General features: G+C 39.7%; 1 protein-coding gene across 10 annotated transcripts in view; it reads left to right on the forward strand.

Annotated features, from left to right (window-relative positions):
* LOC308499348 (UPF0538 protein C2orf76 homolog) overlaps positions 1-27,185 on the forward strand; it is a 63,806-nt gene that overhangs the window by 5,656 nt on the left and 30,965 nt on the right. For 9 of the 10 annotated variants that reach the window (XR_013993575.1, XR_013993576.1, XR_013993577.1 and 6 more), the window contains 2 exons: positions 13,068-13,136; positions 14,461-14,605. Coding sequence is in view for 7 of the 10 variants with exons in the window: in XM_081052642.1 (XP_080908768.1) it covers positions 13,116-13,136; positions 14,461-14,605 (166 nt within the window). In the remaining 3 variants the exon portion in view is untranslated. Of the gene's footprint in view, positions 1-8,118; positions 8,222-13,067; positions 13,137-14,460; positions 14,606-27,185 lie in introns of all 10 variants that reach the window. The other variant, XM_081052644.1, reaches the window with a different exon arrangement.

Genomic DNA, 27,185 nt, shown 5'->3' on the forward strand with positions numbered 1-27,185 from the left:
ATGTGTAGTAGTATCTCATTGCGATTTTAATTTGCATTCCATAATGGCTAATGATGTTGGACATCTTTTCATGTGCTTATCTGCTATCTGTATGTCTCCTCTGTGCAATGTCTCTTTGTGTCTTCTGCAGGTGTCTTAACTGGATTTTTTTTTTAATGTTGAGTTTTGAGAGTTATTTATGTATTCTCGATACTAGTCCTTTGTTGGATATGTCGTTTGCAAATATTTTCTCCCCGTTTTTAGCTTGTCTTTTCATCCTCTTGATAGAGTTTTTCACAAAGCATATTTTTTAATTTTGATGAAATCCAGTTTTTCCTTTTATGGATTCCACTTTGGGTGTCAAAATTAATAACTCTGCCTAGCCCTAGATTTTGAAGATTTTTCTCCTTCTCTCTCTCTCTCCCTCCCTCCGTCCGTCTCTCTCTCTCTCTCTCTCTCTCTCTCTCTCTCTCTCTCTCTCTCTCTCTCGGTAAAAGTTTTGTGGTTTACAGTTAACATTATCCATTTTTTTGGAGTTAATTTTTTAATAAGGTGTAAAATTTAGGTTTAGATTCATTTTTTTGTTTTTGTCCTAGTATCTAATTACTCCAGAACCATTTTTTGAAAAGACATCTTTCCTCTATTGAACAGCCCCTGCACCTTTGTCAGGAATCTGCTGGGCATATTTATGTGGTCTTTTTCTGAATTCTCTCTTCTGTTCTGTTGATCTATGCATCTGTTCCTCCACCAATACCACACAGTTCTGATGACTGTAGCTATATAATAGGTCTTGAAATTGGATAAATTGATTCTTCTTTTTCAAAATTATTTTAGGTGTTCTAGTTATCTTTACGTATAAATTTTGGAATAATCTTGTCTATGTCTACAAAAGATCTTGCTGTGATGGTAGGAATGGTGTTAAACTTGTACATTGATTTGGGGAGAATTGATATTTTTACTATGTTGAGTCTTCCAATCTATTGTACACAGTATATTTCTCCATTTATTTTGATCTTCTTCGATTTCTTTCATCAGCAGTTTTAGTTTTCAGCATACAAGTCCACTGAGCAAACTGGCTGCCCCTAGTTTTCTTTTTTATAATGTGTTTATAATGTGTCTGGTTTGTTATGGAAATACTAGCTTCATAAAATGAATTAGAAAATGTTCCCTCCTCTCTTGTTTTCTGGAAGAGATTGTGTAGAACTGATGTTAATTCTTTAAGTGTTTTATAGAATTCCCCAGTGAAAGTTTCTGGGCCTGGAGATTTATTTTTTGGGAGTTTTAGCATTATGAATTCAATATTCTTAATAGGTACAGGGTCATTCAAATTTTCTGTTTCATATTGGGTAAGTGGTGGTAGTTTGTGTTTTTCAAGAAATTGTTTCATTTTACCTAAGTTGTGAAATTTGCATATGTAAATTTGTTTATAGTATTCCCTTTTATCCTCATGATGTGTGCAGAGTCTGTGATGATATCCTCTGTTTTATTGCTGATATTGGTCATTTGTATTTTCTTTTTTCTTTTCCAATCTTGTCAAATTTTAAAAATCTTCCCAAAGAACCAGTTCTTTTTTCATTGATTTTTTTTCTCTCTTGTCTTTCTGTTTTCAATTTTACTAATTTCTGTTTTTTATTATTTCTTTCCTGCTTGCTTTCGGTTTGTTTTGCTTTTCTAGGTTCTTGAAGTAGGAGCTTAGATTATTTATTTGAGATTTTTTTTTCTTATTTAATGTATGCATTTAATGCTGTAAGTTTCCCTTAGTCCTGCTTTAACTATGTCCCACAAATTTTATGTTGTACTTTTTATTTTCATTCAGTTCAGTGTATTTTTTAATTTCCTTTAATTTCTTTGACCCAGAGATTGTATAGCAGTCACTTGCCTAGTTTCCAAGTGTTGCCATTTTCTTGATATCTTCCTGTTTTTCATTTCTGTTTTGATTCCATTGAGGTCAGAAAATACACTCTGTATGATTTCACTTCTTTAAATTTTTTCCATCAACTCCATGTCAAATTTTTTTTTTTTTTTTTTTTTTTTTTTAAGATTTTATTGGGGAAGGGGAACAGGACTTTATTGGGGAACAGTGTGTACTTCCAAGACTTTTTTTTTTTCCAAGTCAAGTTGTTGTCCTTTCACTCTTAGTTGTGGAGGGCTCAGTTCAGCTCCAGGTCCAGTTGCCGTTGTTAGTTGCAGGGGGTGCAGCCCACCATCCCTTGTGGGAGTCAAGGAGTTGAACTGGCAACCTTGTGGTTGAGAGCCCACTGGCTAATGTGGGAATCGAACCGACAGCTCTCGGAGATAGAAGCATGGAACTCCAACCGCCTGAGCCACCGGGCCAGCCCCAAAATCGTTGTTTTCAATCTAGTTGTGGAGGGCGCAGCTAACTGGCCCATGTGGGAATCCAACTGGCGACCCTGAGGTTAGAGCACTGTGCTCTAACCACTGAGCAAACTGGCCGCTCCACTTCTTTCAATTTGTTATGTGTTTTTCTATGGCCCAGCATATGGTCTTATTGGTATGTATTTTGCAGGCACTTGAAAAGAATATACATTCTGCTGTTGTTAGTGGAATGTTCTATAAATGTCTGTTACATCTTATTGGTTGATGGTATTGTTGAATTCTATATTCCTGTTGCTTTTTTCTTTAGTTATTCTTTCAGCTGATGAGAAAGGGTTGTTGAAACCTCCAACTGCAATTGTGGATTTGTCTTATTTCTTTCAATTCTGTCAGCTTTTTCTTCAAATATTTAATAGTTTTGTTGTTTTTATACACATTAGGATTGCTGTATTTTGTTGGTGAATTGACCCTGTTGGTCCAAAGTTTCCTCTTTTATTATTTTCTTTCTGTTTAGACATTTTTTATCCATTCTTTTAGTGTTGTTGTGCTGCTAACAGATTCTCTTAGTTTTCCTTCATCTGAGAATGCCTTGTTTTCCTCTTCATTTCTGAAGAATATTTCTATTGGGCATAGGATTCTGGATTGATGATTATTCTCTTTTAGCATTTGAAAAATGTTGTGCCACTTTCTGTGGCTTCCATGATTTATGATGAAAAATCTACTATCATTTGAATTTATTTTCTCTTTGGCTGCTTTCAAGATTTTTTCTTTGTCTTTAGTGTTCAGAAGTTTGATTATGATGTGTTTTGGAGGGGATTTCTTTAGGTTTGTCCTGTTTGGGGTTCACTTCTTGAGTCTATAAGGGTTTTATTTTTTATCAAGTGTGGAAAGTTTTTAGCTATTTCTTTTTTAACCCTATCTTTTACCCTAATCTTTTCAGAAGTCTAATGACAGGATTATTATAATCCACAGGTTCTAAAGATCTGTTCATTTACTTATTTTTGAAGTATTTTCTCTGCTGTTCAGGTTGGGTAATTTCTGTTGTTTTATCTTCCAGTTCACTGATTCTTTCCCGTGTTTCCTCCATTCGGCTTTTGAGCCCATTCATTGAGTTTATAAATTTCAGAATTGTATTTTTCAGTTGTAAAATTTGTTTCTTTATAACTTCCTTTTCTTTTATGAGATGTTTTAAGTTTTCATTTGTTTCAAGCATATTTATAATTTCTCATTGAAGCATTTTTATGATTAAAAACTTTCGTCATATGATTCTAATATTTCTGTCATCTTGGTGTTGGCATCGCTTGATTGCCTTTTTTCATTCAGGTTGAGATTCCTGGTTCTTGGTATGCTGAGTGATTTTTCAGTTGAAACCTGGACATTTTGGGTGTTATGTTCTGAGACTTGAACTTATTTAAATATCCTGTTTTAGTGACTTTTTCTGGTCCCCCTCTGACAGAGGAAGGGGAGCTGCTGACCTTTTACTACAGGTGGGGATTGAGGTTCCGGTTCTTGATTTGGTCCTTGTGGACACGTGAGGTCGGGTGGGAGTTCTGATCCCCACTGGGCCTCTGCAGGATACCTCTCTGTTTGGGAGGGGTACGAGTACCTCTTTACTGCTTCCTGCATGTCTTCCACAGACACCGGGGTGCAGGTCAGGGTGGCCTCATTATGGATGGGTGTCTGAAAGTCCCGACTCACTGCCAGGTCTCCTCTGACACTATCTGTTATGACTTAGTGAAATTAACATTGGTTAAGTGGAGCAAAGGATGCCTGCTGCTGAGCTCAACTGAAGATTGCAAGAGAATTTGAAGTAGAGAAGGTTATTATTCACAAGTCCTGAAGGAGGTACATGGCACTCTTCAGGGGCCACACGTGAGGTCAAGGCAGAGTGCAGAGAGAGTGGCAGGACCTGGGCCACGGGCCTATATGTGGGTCCGTGGACGGAGTGCTTTGGGGTTTCTAGGATAAGGCTTGATGGGTCAATTCAAACCAAAAGTGAGGGGCTCTGGTAAGCCCCACGGGGATCTTATCTTAAGGGTGCCCCAGGGGAAGGCACTGAAAGGCAGGGGAAACTGTTGATCACAAGGGCTGTTGAGGACTCCTATCAGGAACTTCTATCAGCTTGTGACTCTGCAGGCTGCTATCTAGGGTATGTGCTTGCATGAGGGGACCAGTGTCAGTTTAAGGTCCCTGCAGGCCGACGGGCCAAGCAGAATGGATGGCAAGGTAGCAGTACAGTGGAGTAACCCTGCTAAACGCTCAGCACCCGCCCAGGGTGGAGGGGAAGGGGTCTTGCATTACTTTCGGTGGAGGTGGACAGCCGAGCTCCCAGGTGGTCTTCACTGACTCTGGGATTGGGGAGTCAGGCTCATTGCTCCGCTCCCTACACTGCCTTCTCTGACATCACCCTGTGGGTAGGGTGGGGTGGGGGGCTCCTCATTAAAGCCTGCGAAGTAGAAATCTAGGCTCCAGCTCCACCTTTGCTAGTGTGGGTGGGGCCGCAGTTTCTTCTGTGATTTCTGGCTGGAGTAGAGTGCTCATTATCTAAAAGTTTTCCGTCTCACTAGGCTGCCTCTTGCCTGGTCCTGTGGCCAGGGAGAGCAGGCTTTTTTCCCCCCTGCCTCTGTTGGAGGGTACAGTTTCCCACTTCATCAGCTTCATATCTGATGTATATGAAAACCTAGGGACCTCACCACGGTGTCGTTCCTCAGGTCTCGAGGTCTCTAGCCAGTCTGATATAACTTTAGAAAATAGTTAAAATGATTTACCCTAGGAGACTGTTAAAATTCAAGTTACACATACCACTTCCAGAAACCTACCTGTTACAGGAAGGAAGGTCAGCCAGTGCACTTTTCTGCCAGGCAGTTATAGTCTTCTGCGTGCTAACTGCCCGCATGGTGAGTGCGTTTCTACACTTCAAGCTTCTAATACTTAGCTCAGCGTGGATTCCATTCTTGTACAAAAAGGTCAAGAACATGCTTTCTTCAAATACTGGAAGGCACATATACATTTGAAACTTCTTTTGGTCAATCCACTTTGTTCGCAGACTCTATTTGTGAATTTGCCTACTCACTAAAAGTTACTTGTAATCCCACAAGCAACATTGATGGCACTTTCTCGGTCACTCCCTGATTTGTGTAGAGCAGTGAAAAATTGGAATGGACGAAGTTCACGTTCCCAGCTGAGGTCAAACAAGGCGACCTGCTGCCTCCTTGTTCCAGCTCTCACACTACACACAAATGACCAGTTAGTGCTGTGTCGTGCCAGGCTTTTTGTCGGTGATTTTGCTGTTTTAAATGACCCCGAGGCATAGTGCTGATGTGCTGTCTTGTGTTTCTAAGTGCGAGAAGGCTCTGTGCCTTACGAAGAAAATAGTGTATTTGATAAGCTTTGTTAGGGCTTGACTTACAATGCTGTTGGCTGTGAGTTTAATGATAATGAATGGTCAGGACATGTTAAATAAGGTGCCTCTAATCAGAAACACACATAAGACAAGGATACGTGTTGATCGGTTGGTGACAGTGTTGTGACCAGAGACTCAGGGGAGCCTAGCCCTGTAATTCCCTAGGAGCAGTGGTTCAGTATTTTGTTAATTCAGTGTTTGGAACCATTTTGTAGGTTACATTCACGGCGAATAACCAGAATCAGCTGTAGTTACCTTCTTTTTGTTTGTTTGTTTGAGCTGATAGAGATCCATCTAAAGTCAATAATCAAGTACTTTGTGAGTCTGCATGGTTCGTGCTTGTCATAATGCTGTGCTCTGAGCTTCTGTGTCCTGCGCCTAGTTTTGCCCTCTGGAGCCCATCCCTGCTGCTTTACCCATTTTCAGCTTGGAACTTGGCCGTGGGGAGAAGAGCCAGTTTGGGAATGAGAGCAGTAGGGCTGCCGGGGAACCTGGCCTGCAGCTTGTCTTGGCTTTCCCTGACCATTCCATGCTGAATTCCTCCCTCCACTGTTCACACTGCCGGAGCCTGGGCCCTAAAAACCAGCTCGGAACTGACTTGTAAGGACCAGGGAATTCTGATCTTGGAGGGGAGGGTGCTGGGCTATGGGCTCTGACAATGCCGTGGTAACTCAGGGACCTGAGAGCTCCACGTGAGACGGTTCATGCGAGGATTTTGTTTGTTTTGTTTCTTTATTGTTACGTTTTGTTTTGCTTTGGATATGACTTTTCCTGCATTATCCCAAACGAGCTGGGGAAGGTACCAGGCAGACAGGTTTTTTTAGGCAGGAAGATTTAAAGAGTTTCCTAAGCCCTAGGCACTGTTACTTTTCAAATCCCCATCCTAAATCATATAAAATATACAAGTATTCTGTATTAAATCTAATATATATATATATATAATTATGAGTAGAGCTGAGTTGCTGTTGAAATGTTGTGTTGTAGGTATTTAATTAAATGTTAATTTTGATTTTTCAAAATTTTCACATCTAGAGCAATAAGGTTCCCCCCCTCATTCCCCCAGCCTCAAACATTTCCATGGCCCTGGACAAGCTCGTAGACCCTAGGTACTGTTGCTGTAGACAGGACGATACGTCCGTGTGTCCTTAGGAAAGGGAGGAATTCCGATTTCCCTCCGCCCTTCGGCTGCAATTCAGTTATCCCGACACTGATGGGGGCTCTGATGTGCCTCGTGCCACACGTGTTGCTGGATCTACAAAAGTAAAGCACAGTGTTCTTTCCCTCAGGCGGTGTGCGGGCTAGACCCCTTCAACAGATGGCTTCAGTATGGCTTCATCCGGTGCTGTGGGCAGACGCGGGGGCAGTGGGAGGGCACGTTAGCTGAGCAGCGGGCAGACTGCAAAGGTGTAGGTATGCTGGAACAAATGGTCCGGGGCACATTTTGAAGGATGCTTGTGTGGTACGAGGAAGGGGTGAGGGGCAGAGGAAGTTTGGGGAAAATCCCAGGGTGGAGAGGTGTGTCAGAGGCTTGGGAACTGGAATGTTGGGAAATGGGCTGTCATTGCTGCTGGAGTGATATGGGAAGAGTGGATTGTGGTGGTGACAGATCCCATCAGAGGCAGGGAGGGGCTGCGGATGGAGGCCTTGTGCCATCTTAGACAAGTTCACGTCGTTCTGGGCCTGGGACCTACTTCCGGTGTCACTGCTGAATACTTGCTGGATTTATTTGGTATCCCTAAACACATATCGGTTGTTTAAATTTCCAACTCTCTGTGTCCTTTACAGTATTTGATAAGTTCTGTATTGTTTGCTTTTGTTCAGTTATCTCTCTTATAAGAAATAGAAATAGCTTAGTTTTAAAAATAACTTTATTATCAGAAAAGTGCAAATGTAAGTATACTGGGAAATAGCTTAATTTAAAAACACATAATCATTATTAAAACACCAAGCAATATTAAACATATAAAACAAGTACAGTCCCTTGGATTTCTGCCATTCAGAGGTAGGCGCTGTCAGCAGTTTGCTATGTTGCTCTGAACATCTCTATGGTAATGAAGAGACTATACACCTGCCATTTTCTGACTTGTTTTTTCATTCACTAAGAAGTCATAGTTATCTTTCAAAGTTAGTGTCTGTGGCTCCATACCACTCTTTAATGACTACAGGGGATTTTATTTCATGGTGTGACACAATTTACTTAGCTAGTTTTTCATTGGTGTACATTTATATGGATTCTAGTTTTTGTTAACTAGTAGAAGGACTTCAATGAAAGAATCTTCCTCAAATGTACTGTTTTTGTGCATTTATCTTCTCTTAAAACTGGTTTTTATTATGGAAAATTTCAAGTATATAAAAAGAGAATAATGTGATGAGATATATATATAGTGTGTGAATCAATTCAGGACATCGAGGCAGCCACGCCGGTGCAACTAAAGACACTCGTGAAAGAGGACTTCCAGAACTGCTTCAGAAAGTGGCAAGAACGATGGGATAAGTGTGTTCAAAGTGAGGGGGAGTATTATGAGGGGAACTAATGGCAATGTGTCTTTTAGTATAATAAATTTTTTAAAAATTTAAACATTCCCATATTTTTTTATCATACCTCGTATTATACATGAATGTGCTATGAACATTTATATACAGGCTTTTGTTTCTCTGGCAAAAATGCCCTAAGAATACAATTGCTGGGTTGTATGATAAGCACATGTTTAGTTTTGTAAGAAGCGGCCATATTCCCTTCCCAGAGAGCTATACCTTTTTGCATTCCCACCAGCAATGAATAGAGATCTAGTTTCTCTGCACTCTCACCAACATTTGGTGTTATCATTATTTTTTCATTTTAGCCATTCTAATAGGTACGGAAATTGTGATTTTTAAATTCTGTCATTCTTTCAGTGTTTTTTTAGCTATAATTCTTCTATAAAGAAGAACTTTCTTTGTCAGCTATTTGATAACCTTGAAATACAGTCAATATAAGAAAGGCATAAAATATTTGTTTACTTTTCTCATTTCATTGCCCCCTCCTGTTCTGGTAAATCAATTTTCAGAAGAACAAATAAGTGCTTTTTAGCTTCAGAGTGACTAATTGGCTTTTTAAAAAGTATCATTCTGCACTCATGGATTTTTAAAACATTTGATGTGATTATCTTCTCAGGATAAATCAGTGGAAGAGAAATTGCTGTGTCAAAGGACAGGCAAATTTATAATTTTAATACAAATTACCCTACTCCTCTCCAGAAAGACTGTACCATTTTATGTTCTTAGTAGTAGTACATAAAAATATTTTTCTCCACCTCATTGGAAAAACTGGCTTAGCCAGTTTTTATTTTTTAGAATTTTACAAATCTTTTTTTGTTTGTTTGCTTTTATAAACTTATTTATAAGTTTTTTATTTAATCTAGTTGTGCAGGGTACAGCTCTCAGTGGCCCAGGAGGGGATTGAACCAGCAACCTTGTTATTAAGAGCACCGCGCTCTAATCAACTGAGCCATCCGGCTGTCACAGAATTTTACAAATCTTATGGCAAAATTGATATCCTACTGTTTCTCTTTGCAATTCTTTAGTTGCTAGTAAAGTTGATCATCTTTTCACATTATTAACTTTTAAAAAACTTAGCCAGTTACCTTTACTCACCAATTCTATTAGCATATTGGTCTTTTCTTACATTTTTATGTTGTTATACTTATAAACCTTTTTTATTTTATTTTATATTTAATTTATTTTATTTTATTTTACTTTATTTTTTTAACAGGACTTTATTGGGGAACAGTATGTATTTCCAGGACTTTTTCCAAGTCAAGTTGTTGTCCTTTCAATCTTAGTTGTGGAGGGCGCAGCTCGGCTCCAGGTCCAGTTGCCGTTGTTAGTAGCAGGGGTGCAGCCCACCATCCCTTGCGGGAGTCGAGGAGTCACACCGGCAACCTTGTGGTTGAGAGCCCACTGGCCCACGTGGGAATCGAATTGGCTGCCTTCGGAGTTAGGAACACGGAGCTCCAACAGCCTGAGCCACCGGGCCGGCCTTCAACCTTTCTATTGATGATTGCTGATTTTCGTTTGCTTAGAAAAGCCTTTCCTACATTAAGATTATAAAAATATGTACCCATTGTTCTGGTTCCTCTCTATTATTTTATAATTTAAATATTTGTTCTACATACGGTTTGTGTATAAGGAATGAAGTGAAAATCTTGCATTACTTTTTTCCCAAATGTCTGACCAATTTTCCCAACGCCATTTATTAAATAAACTGCCTTTTCCCCACTAATGTGAAATGCCACTTTTAAACTAAATTCTCTAATCTTGTGGTTTCTGAGTTTTCTGTTGTGCTCCACAGATTTGTCAGAATAGTCCTACTTCAGAATCACAGCTTAAATTACTATAGGTTCATTGTCCTTTAAAGTTTCTGTTACTGGATTTTGTAAATATATGAAAATCACACAAGCTTACCCATGTATTGCTATTATGTCTGATTATTGTTTTATAATGTGTATTAATAACTGGCACTGCTGGTCTGTCTTCATCTTTTATGACTTTGCTAAGTTCATAAATTTATTCTTCCAGATGGATTTTAGGAATATTTGAGACAAGTTCCCCAAACTACCCTTTTACATTTTGATTGGAATTTTATTCAATTCATAGATTAATTCAGGGAGAATTGATTTATTTACAATTTGGAGCCTTCATAAGTTAAGAACGTGGTCTATCATTTCATTTATTCAAATCTGTTTATGTCTTTGGATAGTTTTTATTAATTTATCCCTAAAGTATATTGTTTTTGGTTTCTGTGTCCCCTCATTTGAGGAATGCCTTTTAAACTTGATCAAATTTACTTTTTTAAAAGTAGGCCAAAACTTCTGGGGAAATGTCACATGTTATAATCTGTAATTTTAGGTTTCTAATCTGTCTCTTCAGTATTATCTGTCTGCCTCCCTTAACTAACAAACTGTATTTCCCACGATCCTGAGGCTAAAATTAGATAATGATTTCTTTCCTTCTGATAGTATCTGTTATTTCTAGTTACTGAGTATAAGTGAGAACAAATTTCTGATGAAGATGACAATGTATTGTTGACCAAACTTAGGTATTAATGCAAATTTGGAATTTTAAATTGAAAATCTTGCGGCCGACCTGGTGGCTCAGGCGGTTGGAGTTCCATGCTCCTAACGGCGAAGGCTACCAGTTCGGTTCCCACATGGGGCAGTGGGCTCTCAACCACAAGGTTGCTGGTTCGACTCCTCAACTCCCGCAAGGGATGGTGGGCTGCGCCCCCTGCAACTAAGACTGAACACGGCACCTTGAGCTGAGTTGCCGCTGAGTGCCTGGACGGCTCAATTGTTTGGAACGTATCCTCTTAACCATGAGGTTTCCAGTTCAACACCCATAATGGATGGTGGGCTGTGCCCCCTGCAACTAGCAACGGCAACTGGACCTGGAGCTAAGCTGCGCCCTCCACAGCTAAGACTGAAAGGACAACAACTTGACTTGGAAAAAAGTCCTGGAAGTACTCACTGTACCCCAATAAAGTCCTGTTCCCCTTCCCCAATAAAATCTTTTAAAAAATATTGAAAACCTCAGCTATTTAAGTATAACATTTGGGTAGCTTTTTATTAAGTGAAAAAAACACACCTATAAATTATAAAGCAGTTTCATAAGGCATGCGTGCGTGAGCCTGCCTGGCCTCCGTGGCTAGAAATTTGTGATTTGTTTCATTGTCCCTGGGCACCTAGTATACATGAGCTGTCTTTATGCCCAAACCTATTTTATCCTAAGGAGACGATAAAAGCAGCAACTATTTGTTGAGCTCCTACTATGTGAGATCCCAGTGTGTGTTGTGGCTAAGAGGTAGAGTTGACATTTAAGTTAGATCTGTCCAGCTCTTACCTCTGTGGGGACCGGGACTGCATTCTCGCCTCCCCAGCCTGTGTGTGTGTGTGTTTTGGAGGGCATCTATTGTTTTGGGGGCTAGGTGACGAGGAAGAAGTGGTCGTAATTTTAACACAGCTGTTAAAACTACTTCTGAAATACAGAATTTTTTTATAATACCCCTTTCTCAAGAGGTACATTTAAAAAATGTTTTAAATTAGTTTCAGGTGTACAAAACAACATAGTGATTAGACATTTACACCCCTCACAAAGTGATAACCCCTCAAGTCTACTACCCCTCTGACACTGTACATAGCTATGCCAATACCGTTGACTATATTCCCTATGCTATACTTTACATCCCGTGACTATATATTTTTTAATTATAGGTGACATTCAGTATTATTTTAGTTTCAGGTGTACAGTGTAGTGGTTAGACATTAGATAATTATGAAGTGATCCCCCATAAGTCTATACCCATCGGACAGTGTACATAGCTTTCACAATACTATTGACTGTATTCCCCATCCTGTTTTTCACATCCCCATGACTGTTTTGTGATGACCAATTTGTACTTCCTATTTGCTTCATCATTCTCACCCATCCTGCCAATTTCCATCCCTTCTAGCAACCAAAGAGATATTCTTTATCAAGTGCCTCAGTCTATTTTAATTGTAATTTTGTAGATGTCTGCTGAACTGCTACTATGTTGTGGATTCTAGGATCAAAATTTGGGGGGAAGCTGGTAAACCAGATTTAATAACAAATAACGTAGTAGCTAATATTGGGATTATCAAAAGATACGTTAATTTAAGCTCATTAACCACTAAACAAGATTATAAAGTAAATCCTTACCTTATTAGAGGGCAAATATTCAGTTTCTTAGGCACCACTCATTTAATTATAAACAGTATACTAATTATAATTACAAATTATTTTATGTATTAAAACAATTTGAACCTTTGATTTCCATACATAATGTGCTGTATATTCTCTCAAACCTAGTAAAATATTTGTTAAAGCATTCTATGATTTGGAGAGAATTTCTAGGCCAAATTAATGTGGCTTGTTGGTATCTGTTATGAAATGTTCCAGACACACTAAAAGGCATAAAATATAATATACTATCTATATATCTAACATCCTGCCTAAGAATGAAATACTACCAGTGTAATCAAGCACTTGTATTCTTCTCCCTACTTGCATAATTCTTCCTTTGCCTCAGAGATAACTAATTATCTCCTTTTAAACATAACATAACAAAGGCTATGGTTCTGAACTTTGTATGAATGGTAGTGTACTCGGATTCTTCGGTTAGCTTTTTTTCATTCACCATAATATTTTTAAGATTCATCTGTGTTGATGTGTATAGTTCCAGTCCATTCATTTTTATGGCTTGTACTATCCACAGTTATCTCTTCTTCTTTGATGGACATTTAGTTGTTTCCAGTTTTTTCAATTAAATAATGTTACTATGAATGTTCTTTTACAGTTCTCCTGTGCACATAGGAGAGAGATTCCGTGGGGTACCTACTTATGAATGAAACTGTTAGATCGAAAGGTATGTATATCTTCAGCTTCACTAAATATTGCCAGTCATCTCCAAAAGTACTACTGTTTGGATGCCCACCTTCACTGATTAAATTCTCACTGTTCTACACTCTCGCCAGGACTAGGTATTGTCAGACTTTTTGTCATTTTGATAAGTGATATATCTCATTGTTATTTTGAATTCCTCTGATAATAGTGAGGTTGGACATCTTATGTTTATTAGTATTACAGGTATTGTTTTCTTAGTACTCATAGGTTTTTATGGCTGAAAGTTGTACGTAAGCTGAAAGTAGCATGAAGTAGTTACTGCTAGTTAGTAATATACCATAATTGTATCTTTAAAGCATTGGCAACTTTGCAGATTTTTTTTGGAGGAAATAATTTGGGCTGATTTTCTGATAGTATATTAGAAAGAGCATGGACTTTGGAATTAAATTGATGCTTGAATCCTGGCTTCAGTTTATCAGCTTTATGACCTTGGGCAATTTGTGCAATCTCTCTAAGTCTGTTTCCTCATCCTTAAAATGACTATAACTCTTGGTTTGGTGATAGAATTAAATGAGATGACATTAACACCTGGCACATAGCACATAGTTTAGGGATGAAACAAACATACATTAAACTATAGTGTGAAAGATGTTTAATACGATGATATATACTGTGTGTCCCCAAAAATAAGACCTAGCCGGACAATCAGCTCTAATGCATCTTTTGGAGCAAAAATTAGTATAAGACCCGGTCTTATTTTACTATAATATAAGACTGGGTCTTAAATAATATAATGTAATGTAATATAATGTAATAATACTATAAGACCGGGTCTTATATTAATTTTTGCTCCAAAAGACGCATTAGAGCTGATAGTCTGGCTACGTTTTATTTTTGGGGAAATATGGTAATTAACACTGAAATCTGCCAGCATTTGTGAAATTAAAATGCGACCTGTTGATAGTTGACTCTACTATAAACATACTTCCTCTCAGGGCGCAGTGAGGAGACCACTGGCATAGCAATGCAAGGCGGATGTGTATATGCCCTGTATCTGTGTTTAGCAACCCGCACTTGTCCTCATACATCTCCCCCCAACATGTCACTGCTGTTCATCTTCTGTGTCCTTCTGTCAGTTTTCCGCCAGAGCATCAGAACAGCAGTGACAGAACTGTCCATGTCATAGTGGAAGTTACCGTGGGCCCCCTGTGGGTACCCTGGAACCTGGCCTTGGTGTGGCGATTCTGTCAGACAGTGTGGGAGAGATGGGCTGATGGCGGAAATGCAGGCTTGTGGAGAACTGTGAGTTGATGCTATTTACCCTGTTCTCGTGTCCCTTGCTGCAGGAGTTTCTTTCCATGGCTACTGAAGAAGTGACCATCACAGTTCGCCTCATTCGTTCATTTGAGCATCGCAATTTCAAACCTGTGGTATATCATGGAGTTAATTTGGACCAAACTGTAAAGGAATTTATAGTATTTCTAAAGCAAGGTATGCCTTGGTCATTTTGTCTTATTAATAGTTTGAAAAAGTGGTTGGTTATTACACTGATCATCATCTTTTAAAAATACTTTGAAAGGTATTAATCAAGGTTGTAAGCCACGTGCTAGGCCGGCCTTGGCATCAGCAGAGGTGTCTCCCCAGGGCTCACTTAGCCATGTGTACCCTCATGAGGGATGTTACACCATGTCTGCCTTCTCTCTCTCTCTTTCTCCCTCTCTTTTTTTAATTAAAAAAATATCAGGTCTAGGTTTGCTGGTAACAGGCTTATACATTTGGAGGTTGATTAATAAGGGAGTGTAGTGTAGATAAGTTTGTTACCTGGCTGAGCACACCCAGGACCTCACGGGGGGTGTGGCAGGAAGGTGGCGGGCCTCTGTCTGTACAGCCAGGAAATGGTGAGACCTGTCGGTCCCTGTGGTCACAGAAATGACGACCAGACTGGCTGGTGCCAGTGTATCCCTGTGAGCTTAAAAACAGCAAGCATGAAGTTAGCTTCATTTTGATAGGTCCTTGGTGAGTTTCTAACCTCTGCTTTTAATTGTTAAAGTGTTCTAATCATCAACATTTGATAAAACATCTAGAATAAGCATTCATTATTTTCACTGAAGTGTAATTTATGCACAATGTAATGTACAAATCTTAGTGTACTGTTCCATGAGTTTTGACAAATGTGTCACTTTATATCCAACTTATTATTATTATTATTTTTTTACTTGGACATAGTTCCAGACACAGAAATGTTGCGAAAAGAGGACAAAGAATTCCTGGATGGTTTTTTCACAGATTCCCAAATGTTAACATTTTGTTACATTTGTTTTATCCCCCACCCCTACCTTTTTCTCTTCCTCCTTTTCTCTCTTACCGTTCCCATTTTTTTTCTTTCCAAACCACTTAGAAATATGTTGCTGATGTAATTCCCCTATACCCCTAAATATGTCAGTGTGTACTTCCTAAACACAAGGAATTCTCCTACATAATTACAGCACAGTGAAGAAAACAAGGAACTTAACATAGAAACAATGCTATTATCTAATGTGCAGATTTTATTGCAATTTTAATTGTCCTAATAAGGTCTTTTTTTTTTTTTTTTAAAGATTTTATTGGGGAGAGGGAACAGGACTTTATTGGGGAACAGTGTATACTTCAGGACTTTTTTTTTTTTCCAAGTCAAGTTGTTATCTTTTCAATCTTAGCTGTGGAGGGCGCAGCTCAGCTCTAGGTCCAGTTGCCCGTTGCTAGTTGCAGGGGACGCAGCCCACCATCCCTTGCAGAAGTTGAAACAGTGTGCAACCTTGTGGTTGAGAGGTCGCACTCCAACCAACTGAGCCATCGGGGAGTTCGTGCCCACTGGCCCATGTGGGAATCGAACCGGCAGCCTTCGGAGTTAAGAGCACGGAGCTCCAATGCCTGAGCCACCGGACCGGCCCCCAATAAGGTCTTTTTGTAACAAAAGAAAACAAGGTCATACGTTCAGTCCCTTTAATCTGAAATTAATTTCTTCAGTCTGGAGTCTTTTATTATCTTTCATCACATTGGCAATTTTGAATGGCACAGGCCAGTTATTCTGTAGAGTGCCGCTCAGGTGGGTTTTTCTGATGTCTTCTCACTATTGGATTTAGGTTACGCCTTTTGGCAGAGAAATCATAGAAGTGATGCTGACATCTCAGTGCATATACCAGGAAGCGCTGCTGTCCACTAGCCCCATCACTGGCTGTGGGAATTTCGGTTGGTTAAGGTGGTGTCTGCCAGGTTTCTCCTCTGTAAGTTTCAATTTAATTGAAAAGTAGCTTGTATGGATCTATTCTGAGACTATGTATGTGAATATGCTGTTATTCTTAAACTTTCATTTTCTAGTTTAGCAATCTTTGATGATTCTTGCCTGAATCAATTATGATTGGCAAATGGTGATTTTTCTTATTCCATCATTCTTTTATGAGTTACTTGCTTTTCTACAGTAAGGGAGAGCTTTCTGCCCCGCCCCAATCCATTTATTTAAACACTTGTTTATATCACTGTGGACTTATGGATGCTTACTTTATTGAATGGATTATAATTCTTTATGACCATTATTTATTTTGATGCTCTAATTATTCTTGTTTTGGCCTGAGGTAACCCTCTTAAATCTGACCTCATCATTCTTTGAGCACCTCCTTACTTTTTGGTACAACCAGGTGTTCTAGATGTGTCCTGTTCTTTCCCTGCCCCAGTCCTGGAATCAGCCATTTGCTCTGATCCAATTACTGGAGAATGGTATTGGGAAACCAAGATCCTGGTTGATATATGTGCAGCGTAAGTGTGTATAGCTAACTTCTAAAACTGTGAATCCTTGATGTTTTACTTGTTGACGGACTTTGTAAATTTCTAAACTCTCCTCCTTCACCTTTTCTTTCTTTCTTTTTTTTTTTTTTTTTTTTAAATTTTGGGTCATTTTACTGATGTGTTATTACCTGAGTAGGGAGTGAGCGGGTTACACAGACCCATAGAGAAGACAGATTAGCCAAGTGTACTTGGTAGTGACCATAAAAGATTTCATTAGAAGAACATAATTATTTCTTAAAGTAACTACAGGCTTACATTAGAGTATACATTTTTGTTACTGTGTTCTTAATTGTTACGGGGAGATTGAGAGTTGGTGCTAAGATATTATAATATCAATTACATAGTGTCCCACTTTTGAAAGGATATCATATTTGCATTTTGAAATAACAAATCCCTACATTTTTTCTTTTCAAATCTTTATGTGTGTTATGCGTTAAGGTGTTTTCGTGTCATTACTGTAAGTGCTGTGACGTTCTTGGTACAGTGCAGAATAAGTGGTTCTTGAAGTCCTTGAGAATGCAGTGTAATCTCCACGCTGTTGCAGTGGCAGGGAACGATGTGTTCTTCCCAGGGTCACGGTGTTCTTCTCTTCCCAGGAGCCACAGAATGCCTGCCCCTTAGCGCAGCGGTACAGAGCGCACCTATTAGACTGGTGCAAAAGTAATTGCGGCTTTGGCAATTATTTTTAACCGGTTAAACCGCAATGACTTTTGCACCAACCTTACAGCTGCTCAGTCCTGTCTGCTCTCGTCTTTCACCTGTGTTAGTAATAATTTAACCGCTAGTTGTTTCAATTGTTACATGTGGGAAATGTGTTCCACAGACTGAAAAGTAAACTTTTGGGGTACAGACTTTTTTGAGTTGTGGGATCTGTGCCCAAACCTATCTTTGTCACCTGATTTGAGGTACGGCGGAGCTCTGAATGATTGATGGACCATACGTTCACCTTGCATGAACTGAGTACGTAACAAAGACCAAACAGTTTCACACTGAGGAATTTTGGAAGTAAATATCATAGTGAAATCACTATGTATCATGTACTGTGCTAAGAACATTAACTGGATTATCTCATTTCACCCTCACAGCATTCCTCTAAATTAGGAATTGTTAATTCATTTTACAGGTGGAAAAAACCACTAAGGAACAGAGAGGTTAAGAAACTTGCCTGAGATTACATGGCTGATGAAAGGCAAAGCTGCCTTTCAACCCGGGCAGTACAGGATGGACTCTTAAGCACTACATAACTTGCCTCTTTATTTTTCTCTACTTTCTCACTTGCTGAAGTGTGATCTCTGAAGTAAATGGAATCATTCAGTGTCAAAAGAGTCCTTGAATTTTGTTGATCTCGCTCTAGTGTTTTGAACATTGAAAGCTAGAAGGATGGTTTGACATTGTGGCATAGTGAATTTTTCACACCGATATAAATGGTCATTGTGATGAACGATCTTTTGGGGTTATTTTAAATGCCTTCTTGCTTTTCTAATTATTCTTTTCTTATGGTCACTTTTTGCTATCTGTAGCTTAACCTAGTTACCTGACACAATTGTATGTATTTCTCCCTCAGCCAAGAAACTTTGGTTAAATCTGATTCATTCTCCAATGAGAATCACTGTACCACAATATCATGCCATTAAAACCTAAAATTGTATAAATGTAAGATTGTACTTATATGAGCATATAAGTATAAGAAATAAAAAATAAATAAGTAAATAAATAAAATAAACCTATTGTCGACACATGGAGAACAGATCAGATATTCTTATCACAGACGAAACATATATTCCTGTTTTGAGGGGCTGAAAGTCCCCTTTTCCAGGATCCCAAGCAGGGTTCTTCCTCTTACGCACCCCTTCACCCCCCGCGCTGTCACAAAGTGATATTACAAGACCGCAAGTGAGTGTTAACAGTGCAAGCATTTATTCTATAGTCAGAGAATGGAGATGCTAGAGCCCAGCTCTCAGATCAACTTCTCATCCCTTAGCAATGGAAAGGAAGGATAGTAGAAATGAAGGGCAGATTTAGGTAAATAGGAGGAATATTCATGGGTTTTCTGGGGAAAAGGGGCAGCGGATCTCTCTTGGAATCAAGATTCCACCGTGTTTTTGTTCGTTGATGGTCTCTTCCGCTGTTGTCGTGCAGTTGTCAACAGTCATGTCGCTGGTAGGTGTGTTATTTAGCATGAAGATTATAGTATAATGAGCTTCAAAATCTTTTGGAGATCATTTAGACTGTCATTTTTGTTTTGGTTGGTTTCAGCTAGTCTTGATAAGTTCTCAACTGTTTAGTGTTCTCAGAGATAGACTTAGAGCCGGGGAGCGGTTCAGTCAGACCTCTTAGACCTTCAGGCAGGCCCTGCAGGCCTCACCGGGTTAACAGTACCTTATATAGATGACTACGTCTCTAGATTCAGAATACTATACAAACCAATTGTCTATAAGACATTTCAATTTTTCTTTGATTTGGAAGCATTTGAATACTTTGTGATACTTCAGATCTTGCTTCTAAATATCAAATCATTTCACCTGTGAAAAACAGGGAAGCTGTGGAGATTTTTTGTCAAACCTTCCAATTCAAAGTTACTCCTGGTTATAAGTTACTTTGTAAAGCAGTCTATTTTATTGGGTGAATGCTAAAATACTTAGAAATATTTTCTTTATAACTTTCAATTTTATATATTTATGTCTAATGCTCCCCACCATAGTTTTCCCTTTACTATCTTATATTCATTTGTTGCAATTAATGAACCAGTATTGATGCATTATTAACGAAAGTCCATAGTTTGTTCAGGTTTCCTTAGTTTTTACCTAATGTCTTTTCTTCTGTTTTAGGATCACGTACTTCTAGGATACTAAAAATGATTGGCTCCTATTTTATATATTAATTATCCATACATGTATGGGCTTATTTCTGGGCTCTCAGTTCTGTTACATTGGTCTGTGTGTATGTTTTTGTTTTAATACCATACTGTTTTGATTACTGTAGGTTTGTAGTATAGTTTGAAATCAGGGAGCATGACGCTTCCAATTTTATTCTTTCTCAAGATTGCTTTATCTATGTAGGATCTTTTGTGGTTCTATATAAATTCTAGACTTATTCTAGTTCTGTGAGGTATGCCCTTGGAATTTTGATAGGGATTGCTTTGAATCTATAGATTGCTTTGGATAGTTGAATTTCGGATGTTGAATTTTATCAAATGCTTTTTTAAAACAATTTTATTGGGGAATATTGGGGACCAGTGTGTTTCTCCAGGGCTCATCAGCTCCAAGTCATTGTTCTTCAGTCTAGTTGTGGAGGGCACAGCTCAGCTCCAAGTCCAGTCACAGTTTGCAATCTTAGTTGCAGAGGGCGCAGCCCACCATCCCATGTGGGAATTGAACCGGCAATCTTGTTAAGAGCTCGTGCTGCAACCAACTGAGCCATCAGACCGCCCCTCTGGCAGCTCAGCGGCAGCTCATTGTCTTCCGTCTAGTTGTGGAGGGTGTAACTCACTGGCCCATGTGGGAATCGAACCGGCAACCCTGTTGTTCAGAGCTGGTACTCTAACCAACTGAGCCATCTGGCTGCCCCCTCAAATGCTTTTTTTGCTTCCATTAAGATGATCACATGATTTTTCTTTCATTTTATTAATGTGTATCACATTGATTGATTTGCAGATACTGGAACATCCTTGCATCCACCAAATCCACTTGATTGTGCTTGTATGATCCTTTTAATATATTGGGGAATTCATTTTGGTAATATTTTGTTGAGGACTTTTGCATCTATGTTCATTGAGAATATTGGCCTGTAATTTTCTTTTTTTGTGATGTCCTCGTTTGGTTTTGCTGTCAGGGTAACGCTGACTTGGTGAAATGTGTTTGGGAGCATTTTTTCTGTGGAGGAGAGACTGTTCCATGACATGACCACGGTCTGTCCCATGAGCTGGACGCAGGCCAGAATGGGGGTTGCTTGCTGCAACCCCGCCCTTTGAAACTCTCATCGTCATTGATGTTCATTCTGATATAAATGAGCCCTCTCCCTTGTCTCCTACTATGTGCTATTTCTGGAACAGGTTGTTGTATGACCTGGTCAAGCATGTAAAGTCATTTCGCATACCTGGTAGTATTCATATACTAGTACCAATGACCATTTTCCCTCTTTACCAGTTAATTGTTTGGCACCTGCCAAGTGGAGTGAGGATCCATTCCATCTTACAGCCGCCCAAGACATATGTCATATGTAAGTTTCCCATAATAAACTCTTAATTACCAGGCGAGAGTGGCCACATATTTCTTTGGTCTTTTCCTGCCCTCTGCTTACAGAAGTAGATTTTGTCTTAGGGCCATTCCTTGGATCTGCACATACTGGCACCTTCATCTTCAATTTTTCTTGTTTTGGAAGAATTGGAGATGGATAGGTGTTAATTCTTCTTTAAATGTTTGGAAGAATTCACCAGTGAAGCTGTCTGGTCCTGGACTTTTGTTTCTTGGGAGGTTTTTGATTACTAATTCAATCTTCTTATTAGTAATCTATCTATTTAGGGTTTCTATTTCTTCATGGTTTAGTCCTAGAAGATTGTATGTTTCTAGGAATTTTTCTGTTTCTTCTAGGTTGTCTAATTTGTTGGCATAAAATTGTTCATAAGAGTCTCTTATGATCCTTTGCATTTTTGTGGTATTAGTTATAACTTCTCTTTCATTTCTGATTGTATTTATTTGAGCCCCCTCCCTTATTTATCTTAGTTAGTCTAGGTAAGTTTTGTCAATTTTGTCTTTGGCTGTACCAGCTTTTAGTTTCATTGATCTTTTCTATTGTCTTTTTAGTCTCTGTTTTATTTATTTCTACTCTGATCTTTATTATTTCTTTCTGCTAACTTCGGGCTTTATGCTTCTTTTTTTAGTTCCTTTAGGTGCAAAGGTAGATTGTTTATTTGAGATTTTTCTTGTTTCTTGAGGTAGGCCCATATTGCTGTGAACTTCCCTCTTATACTGTATCCCACAGATTTTTGCATGCCATATTTCTGGTTTTATTATATTTGTCTCTAGGTGTGTTTTGATTTCCATCTTGGTTTCTTCTATAATCCATTGGTTCAGCAGCATGTCGTTTAATCTCCACGTTTTTGTGGTTTTTTTTTTAAAGTTTTCTTCTTGTAACTGATTTTCAGTTTCATGCCATAGTGGTTGGAAAAGATGCTTGATTTGACGTCAGTCTTCTTTAATTTATTGAGACTTGTTTAGTGGCCTGACATTTTTCTATCCTGGAGAATGTTCCATGTGCATTTGAGAAGAGTGTGTATACTGATGCTTTTGGATGTAATGTTCTGTATAAATCTATTAAGTCCATCTGGTGTAAAGTGTTGTGTTTATTTTTTATTGGGAATTTTTTTTTTATTGGGGAATATTTGGGAACAGTGTGTTTTTCCAGGACCCATCAGCTCCAAGTCAAGTTGTTTTTTTTGTTTGTTTTTTTAATTTTTTTTTTCACATTACTAAAGGTGACAGTATTGCCAAACTTGGTCATTACCTAACAAGGGTCCTCTATCTCCAGTTTCCAATAACATTTTCCTCACTCTCTTTTTTTTCCTTTTTTTAAAGATTTTATTGGGGAAGGGGAACAGGACTCTACTGGGGAACAGTGTGCACTTCCAGGACTCTCCTCCCAGTCAAGTTGCTGTCCCCTCAATCCCAGCTGCAGAGGGTGCCGTTCAGCTTCAAGTTGTTGTCCTTTCAGTCTTAGTTGTGGAGGGCGCAGCCCAGCTCCAGGTCCAGTCGCCGTTTTCTAGCTGCAGGGGGCACAGCCTACCACCTCCTGCGGGAGTCAAACCAGCAACCTTGTGCTTGAGAGGACGCGCTCCAACCAACTGACCAACTGAGCCATCCGGGAGGCAGCTCAGCTCAAGGTGCCATGTTCAATCCCAGTTGCAGGGGGCGTTGCCCACCATCCCTTGCGGGACTCGAGGAATCGAACTGACAACCTTGTAGTTGAGAGCCCACTGACCCATGTGGGAATCGACCAGCAACCTTCGGAGTTAGGAGCACGGAGCTCTAACCACCTGAGCCACCGGGCCGGCCCTCAAGTTGTGGTTTTTTTTTTTTTTTCAATCTAGTTGTGGAGGGCTTAGCTCACTGGCCCATGTGGGAATCGAACCGGCAACCTAGGAGTTATGAGCACTGCGCTCTAACCAACTGAGCCAACTGGCTGCCCCTAAAGTGTTTTTTGAGGCTGATGTTTCCTTACTGATTTTCTGTTTGGATGATCTATCTATCCATTGCTGTGAGTGGGGTGTTCAAGTCCCCTGCTGTTACTGTATTGCTTTCAGTTTCTCCTTAAGCTTTGTTAATATTTGCTTTATATATTTATGTGCTCCTATGTTGGGTGGGACTATTTACAAAGATGAGTTTGTAAATATTTTGTTGGCTTGGCCTTTTTATCGTTATATAATGCCCTTCCATGTCCACTTGATGTTGTCCCAGAGGTCCCTTAAGATACCCTCACTTTTTAAAATTCTTTTTCTATTTTTGCAGTTCTGTCTGGATGTGCCGTTGTTTTGCCTCACTGATTTGTATTTCAACGTCATCCAGTCTGCTGTTGAACCCCTCTAGTGTATTTTTTTTTTAGTGTAGTTATAACTTCTGTTTGGTGTTTTATATTTTCTGTCTCTTTGTTGAAATTCCCACAGTGTTCATGCATTCTTCTCCCAACTTTGGTGAGCATCTTTATGACCATTCCTTTGAACTCTTTATCAGGTAGGTTGCTTATCTTCGTTTCATAAAGGTCTTTTTCTGGGGATTTATTTTGTTCTTTGGTTTGGAACATATTCCTTTGTGTCCTCATTTTGCCTGACTCTGCGTGTTCATCTGTATGTGTTAGGTGCATCAGCTACTTCTCCCAGTCCTGAGGGAGCGGTCTTGTGTCGGAGATGACCCAGGGGTCCCAGAAGCACCATCTCTTCCGGGCACCAGCGCCAGGCACTCAGGGGAGGCCCTATATGAGCTGCGTGCATCCGCGTCGGTCCTGGGGCTGGGGCCGGGGTGCACACGGGCTGGGTGCGGAGAGCCCGCATCGCCAGCGGTGGCATGCTGCTGTGTGCTGTGGGAGGGGTCTGGGGCACTTGCCCCTTTCAGTTGTGGTGTGACTGGCCTGCAGGTAGGGCAGAGCACAGGGTGCTCACCTGGCTTCGTTACAGCATAGCTGCTGCAATACGTGGGCGCCGCGCAGGGCCCTCGCCTGATCCGGCTTTGGCGAAGATGCTATGCCACGTAGGTGTGGCGTGAGGGGGCAGAGCACACCCACTGGTGCTAGCAGGCTAGTGGGAGGGCACCAAAATGGTGCCTGCCAGCTCCGTTACCAGCCGATTCGAATGAGGTGGCCACAGCGCGGTTGCCAGTGTTTTCATCTGCAGAGAGAGACCAGTAGGTTCCTGCCTCTCCAGTAGCTGCTCTAGTTTAGTAAGTGGGTCTCGCTCACTTAGAGTCTAGGCGCTTTTCAAACTGTTGCTTTTGTGCTGGGTCTCAGGGCAAGTGGGCCCTTGAAGAGCAGTTTCTCTGTTTCCCTGCAGTTCTGTGATTCTCCTGGACTTAATCCCTATGGATTTTCAAAACCAGACATTTTGGGGGCACATCTGACTGTGGCCGGATCCCAGGTTTGGGGTGCTTGGTGTGAGGCACAATCTCTTTACTCCTCAGGGGAGAGTTCCATAATTTTTTTGTATCCCGCCTGGGCACAGGACACCACATCTGGGGTGAGGTCCCTGGCGAGACTATGTCTCTGCCTCTCCTACCTTCTCAAGATGTCTCTTTTATCTTTTGTTCTGGAAGCATTGTTCGCCTGTCTCAGGTACTTTTCAGAGGAAACTTATTACGTATGTAGCTGTGAATTTGTTGTCTCCATGGGAGGAGGTGAGTTTAGGGTCTTCTTATGCCACCATCTTGAACTGAAACCTGTACCCTACCATTTGGAAGGAAGTCACTCTGCACTGTCCACAGTTAAGGAGCAGGGAGGGGTGAGTGGAATATTTATGTAATTTACTTGGAGTGCTCCTGCATGAGAGGTTTCATTTATTTTGTTGCTCAAATTGTTGTCTGTTTGGCCATTGGAAACTCTTTCAGTTGGCTTTTGTGCCCCTTTGACGTGTGTGTGGTGTGTGTATGTGTGTGTGTGTGTCTTTTTAGTTCTTTTTTACTTTCTGGTACTATAAGATGCTCTAGGCTCATCTTCTGTATTTCCTGCCCCAGTCCTAGAATCAGTCATTTCTCCAAGGAGCCCTGGTTCCTTTTATTGGAAAGTGGCATTAGAAACCAATAGCTAGGTGCCAGGTGTGCTCATTACTGCTGTGGTGTCATTGCTTTTTGGCCCTCTCAGCTGACAGAGCAAGGAAATGCATCAACCTGTGTATCTAGACATAGAATAAATATGTTCATGTTACTATCTATATCTGTATGTTAAACATGACTTCTTCCTGATGTTTCCAACTCGAATCCATCATCGCTTGAATCATTCTAGCTTCGTCCCCTTGCTTAACTGTACATTCCCATGCAAACAGTGAGCAACCTGCCTCCCATCATCTTCCATCCATTGACTTAATTGTTAATTCCATATATATGTGTAGCAGTATCAGAGTTGTTCTTTTGTACCCTGTGGGAAGAAACTTGATATTAACTAGAGTACTTTTGTGTACTTCCTTTTTTCTTAATCTTACAAAAATCTGTTTATTGCCAAAGTTATTTAGATCAACACCTTTTCGTCCACCCTTTCTTAGGAAGGTTGTTTCATACATTTGTAATACAGCTAGAATCCTTTGTCACTATCTGCATTATTTCCTGGATCCCCTGACCTGCTAAAGGGTTTTTCCTTTTTCGTTTGCATATATTAAGGTTCACTCTTTGTGCTGTAAAGTTCTATGTGTTTTGACAAATGAATGTTATGTAGCCACTATTACAATGTCATACAGAATAGTTTCACTGCCCTAAAAATCTCTTATGCTTCACCTACTCACCACCCCCCACCAAGCTGCTGACAACCACTGATCTTTTCACTGTCTCTATCATTTTGCTTTTTCCAGAATACGATATGATTGGAATTATATTAGGTTGGTGCAAAAGTAATTACGGTTTTTACAATTTAATCTTTGAAAGCACGTTACTTTTGCACCAACCTAATACAATATGAATCCTTTACACACTGACTTCTTTCACTTAGAAACATGCATTTAAGTTTCCCCTCTGTCTTTTTATGTCATGTCTTTTTAGTCTCTTTTAATCTGAAATAGTCCCCTACCTTCTTTTGTCTTTAATTGTATTGATTTTATTTTTTTAAGGAAAATCTAGGATAGAGTTTTATAGAATATCCCACAATTTGCGTTTGTCTGATTCTTTTCTTGTGATTAGATTCAGGTTAAACATTTTTGGCAAGATTACCTTGTAGGTTGCAGGTTGACAAAGTACAACCTGTGGGCCAGTCTGACCTGCCTCTGTTTTCATAAAGTTTACTGGAGTTCAGCCACACCCATGTGTTTACACATCATGTGTGCTACACGTAGTTGTGACAGAGACTATGGCTCACAAAATCTAAATTATTTACTAGCTGGCCTTTACAGAAATAGTTTGCTGACCCCTGACATAGGTGGTTTCTCCTCAGGAGGCATTTGATGTCACTTTGTCGCATTATTGATATAGATTTAAATCATTTGGTTAAGAAGCTGTCCACCAGATTTCTCTGTTGTCAAGTATCTTTCTAATTAATTAGTGTATGGAGTGATAAACATTCAGACTATTTGCGTATCTTGTTTCTAATGGTTTTAAGCATCTATGAAGGATCTATATCTGAATCATTGGTGGTGTAAAATCGTGGTTTTTTCCTACTCTACGATTCCCTCTATATTTATTATCTGGAATTCTTCTGTAAGGAAGCACTTGCCCTATGCCTTTCTTTTTTAGAAAGGAGTACTTCTCAGGAGCAAAGTCATAGCACATTATCACCTTATCACAAAGGGACTATTCCTTCAACAGTGCTAAGGTCATGCTCTCTTGTTTGTACTACAAAATGTACTGTAGATTCTTTAGTTTAAATACTTAACTCTATAAATTTAAAACACCAAATAATTCTCTGTTCTCTGTGGCTATGACTTATGGAATAAGAGTATAACAATGAAGAGAGTGTACTAACTTAAGTTAGGTCCTACCTGCAGAAAGGGAGGGGTGATGGGATTAGGGAAGGACAGAAAGGAGGTTTCAACTGCATTCCTATTGTTTTCTTTAATAAAAAAGGATCT

This window comes from Rhinolophus hipposideros (genome assembly GCF_964194185.1).
Source record: "Rhinolophus hipposideros genome assembly, chromosome: 6".
Lineage (NCBI taxonomy): Eukaryota > Metazoa > Chordata > Mammalia > Chiroptera > Rhinolophidae > Rhinolophus > Rhinolophus hipposideros.